The 2,262-nt window shown below is 38.3% G+C and overlaps 1 protein-coding gene across 1 annotated transcript in view; it reads right to left on the bottom strand.

Moving 5' to 3' along the window:
* AK88_02517 (uncharacterized protein) overlaps positions 1 to 2,262 on the bottom strand; it is a gene marked incomplete at both ends in the record, with an annotated part of 7,706 nt that overhangs the window by 2,306 nt on the left and 3,138 nt on the right. The window contains 2 exons of the mRNA XM_012480142.1: positions 78 to 1,776; positions 2,005 to 2,215. Coding sequence (XP_012335565.1) covers positions 78 to 1,776; positions 2,005 to 2,215 — 1,910 coding nt within the window. The remainder of the gene's footprint in view (positions 1 to 77; positions 1,777 to 2,004; positions 2,216 to 2,262) is intronic.

Below are 2,262 nucleotides of genomic sequence, written 5' to 3'. Positions count from 1 at the left end.
GAGAGTTGCAATAGCTTGTTTTTTTTGTAATTCTAAAAATTTTTCTTGCAAAGATTTTTTAAGAGCAAAATATTTACCTCTTTCATTTGTGTATGCTTGCCAGTATAGAGAGAGTAATTCCCATGTATGAGGTTCCTGTTCCATTTGTTCTAATTTTGTATTTATTTCAGAATCTGTCAATCTTTCATCAAAACAGGACATTTCGTAGTGCAATTCAATCGATCTATGGATTCCATATTTTTCCCTATCTTCTGCTACTTTGCCTTCATATTTCTCCATTGTATGTCCTGCCTGTTTCCGTTTATTCTCCGTCATTTGCCCCTTGTTGTTTTCATTATCTAGCGCATCATGTGATTTGGGGACTGTGGAGACATCATCATATATGGCATCAGCTAGGATGTCATGTCTTTTGACCTCTACTTGTTCATCTGATTCCTGCGTTGTTTCTGGTCCGGGAACTTTTGTTGCTCCCGTAACAGATTCTGCATTGTCCTTTGCAGCTTTTTCCTTAGCTTGAACGACTGGTTCCTTAAAGGATTCTCCACTAGGACTGCCGGGATGTTTATTATTTTGTTCTGGTTTTTGCTTAGCAGCGCCACCCTCCAGTGAAGATTCCTGGGGCTTCTTTTCTGCTTTTTCGCCTTGTTCCTCATTCTGTAAAACTTGGGATGATCGCTCTGCTCCAACTTTGGAATCTAATTTCCCCTTGGAGCCATACGGCATGAGCGAAACCATAAAACCTGGAACCCTCATCTCAAAGACACCAGGGTCATTCTCGACGTATATGAGTTCCAAAGAAATTGGTTCTTGAAGAACAGCTATACATTCGACTGCTGTTTTAATAATGAGTTCTTTCCACGTTTCTCTGAAATCATTTAAGATCTTTTTGAATTCATGTGTGCTCAATTTTTCCTTTGCCACCATAGTATAAAATACTTCACTAACATGTTCATGTTGTTTTGTCAAGTTATTATTAATTATGTCTTCACACTTATTCCATTTCTTGTTATATATTTGGATAGTTGCAATAGTTTGTTGTTTTTGTAATTCTAAAAATTTTTCTTTTAAGTATCTTTTAAGGGCAAAATATGTATTTCTTTCATTTCTGTATGATTGCCAGTATAGAGACAGTAGTTCCCATGTATGAGGTTCCTGTTCCATTTGTTCTAATGTTGTATTTATTTCAGAATCTGTCAATCTTTCATCAAAACAGGACATTTCGTAGTGCAATTCAATCGACCTATGGATTCCATATTTTTCCCTATCTTCTGCTACTTTTCCGTCATATTTCTCAATTGTATGTCCTTTTCCCATCCTTTGTTGCTTCCTCCCTTGCCTTTTTGTGTTATCATTATCTAGCGCATCATGTGATTTGGGGACTGTGGAGACATCATCATATATGGCATCAGCTAGCACGTCATGTGTTTTGACCCCGACCTTTTCATCTGAACCCTGCGTTGTTTCTGGTCCGGGAACTTTTGCTTCTCCCCTAAGAAATGATGTGTTGTCCTTTGAAGGTTCTTCTTCCCAGTCTTCATCAGAATCTTCTTCTTCTTGTATCTCGTCCTCCCCATCTAAATAAGCTTCTCCTCGTGTTTGTGCTGCAGGAACGTCTTCCCCGGTATCTTCACTTTCTACACAATCGATATCTTCTAGTTGAAACTTATCTTTTGATGGAGTTGCTTCTTCAATTGTCATAGCTAAATTTCTAGCAACATTTCTATTTCGTCGTAATGTAGAAGCAATAATATTCTGTGTCTTGAGGTCATCCTGGTGCTGCGAACGAAAGCACGAGATAAAGGGTGTGCGCGTGTATGCATGAGTTAATAAAACAATGGCAATGTAAGAAGTACCAGGGAACGAGGGATAGAGGGGGGGAAGCAATAAATATACACACAGTAATATATACGATACATGTGTCATATATAGCCAAATCTACAACTTTACAGTATCTACGCACATCTGTACGATCATACACTTTCCCCCTTTTTTTGATAGATTTACTTTTAAAAAGATATACGCAGAACCAACAAACAGGATAGCCGCTGTTTTGGACAAGAAGTTTCTGTGTGTTTTTTTTCCATGCGTTTCGCCTTCTTCATTAGCTCCTGAACATGCTTTGATGGGGCGGCTGGCATTATCCGTTTTGGCTTGCAAGGTTCCTTTTAAAGAACAACTGGTGGATGTTGTTTTTCTGTTCGCATGTGCCATGTTGCTATGTATCGTTATATTTAAGAAAAATGCACCAGACATAGCATGGTT

The sequence above is a fragment of the Plasmodium fragile genome (assembly GCF_000956335.1).
Source record: "Plasmodium fragile strain nilgiri unplaced genomic scaffold supercont1.25, whole genome shotgun sequence".
Classification (NCBI taxonomy): Eukaryota; Apicomplexa; class Aconoidasida; order Haemosporida; family Plasmodiidae; genus Plasmodium; species Plasmodium fragile.
This window is presented reverse-complemented; position numbering and strand designations above follow the sequence as displayed.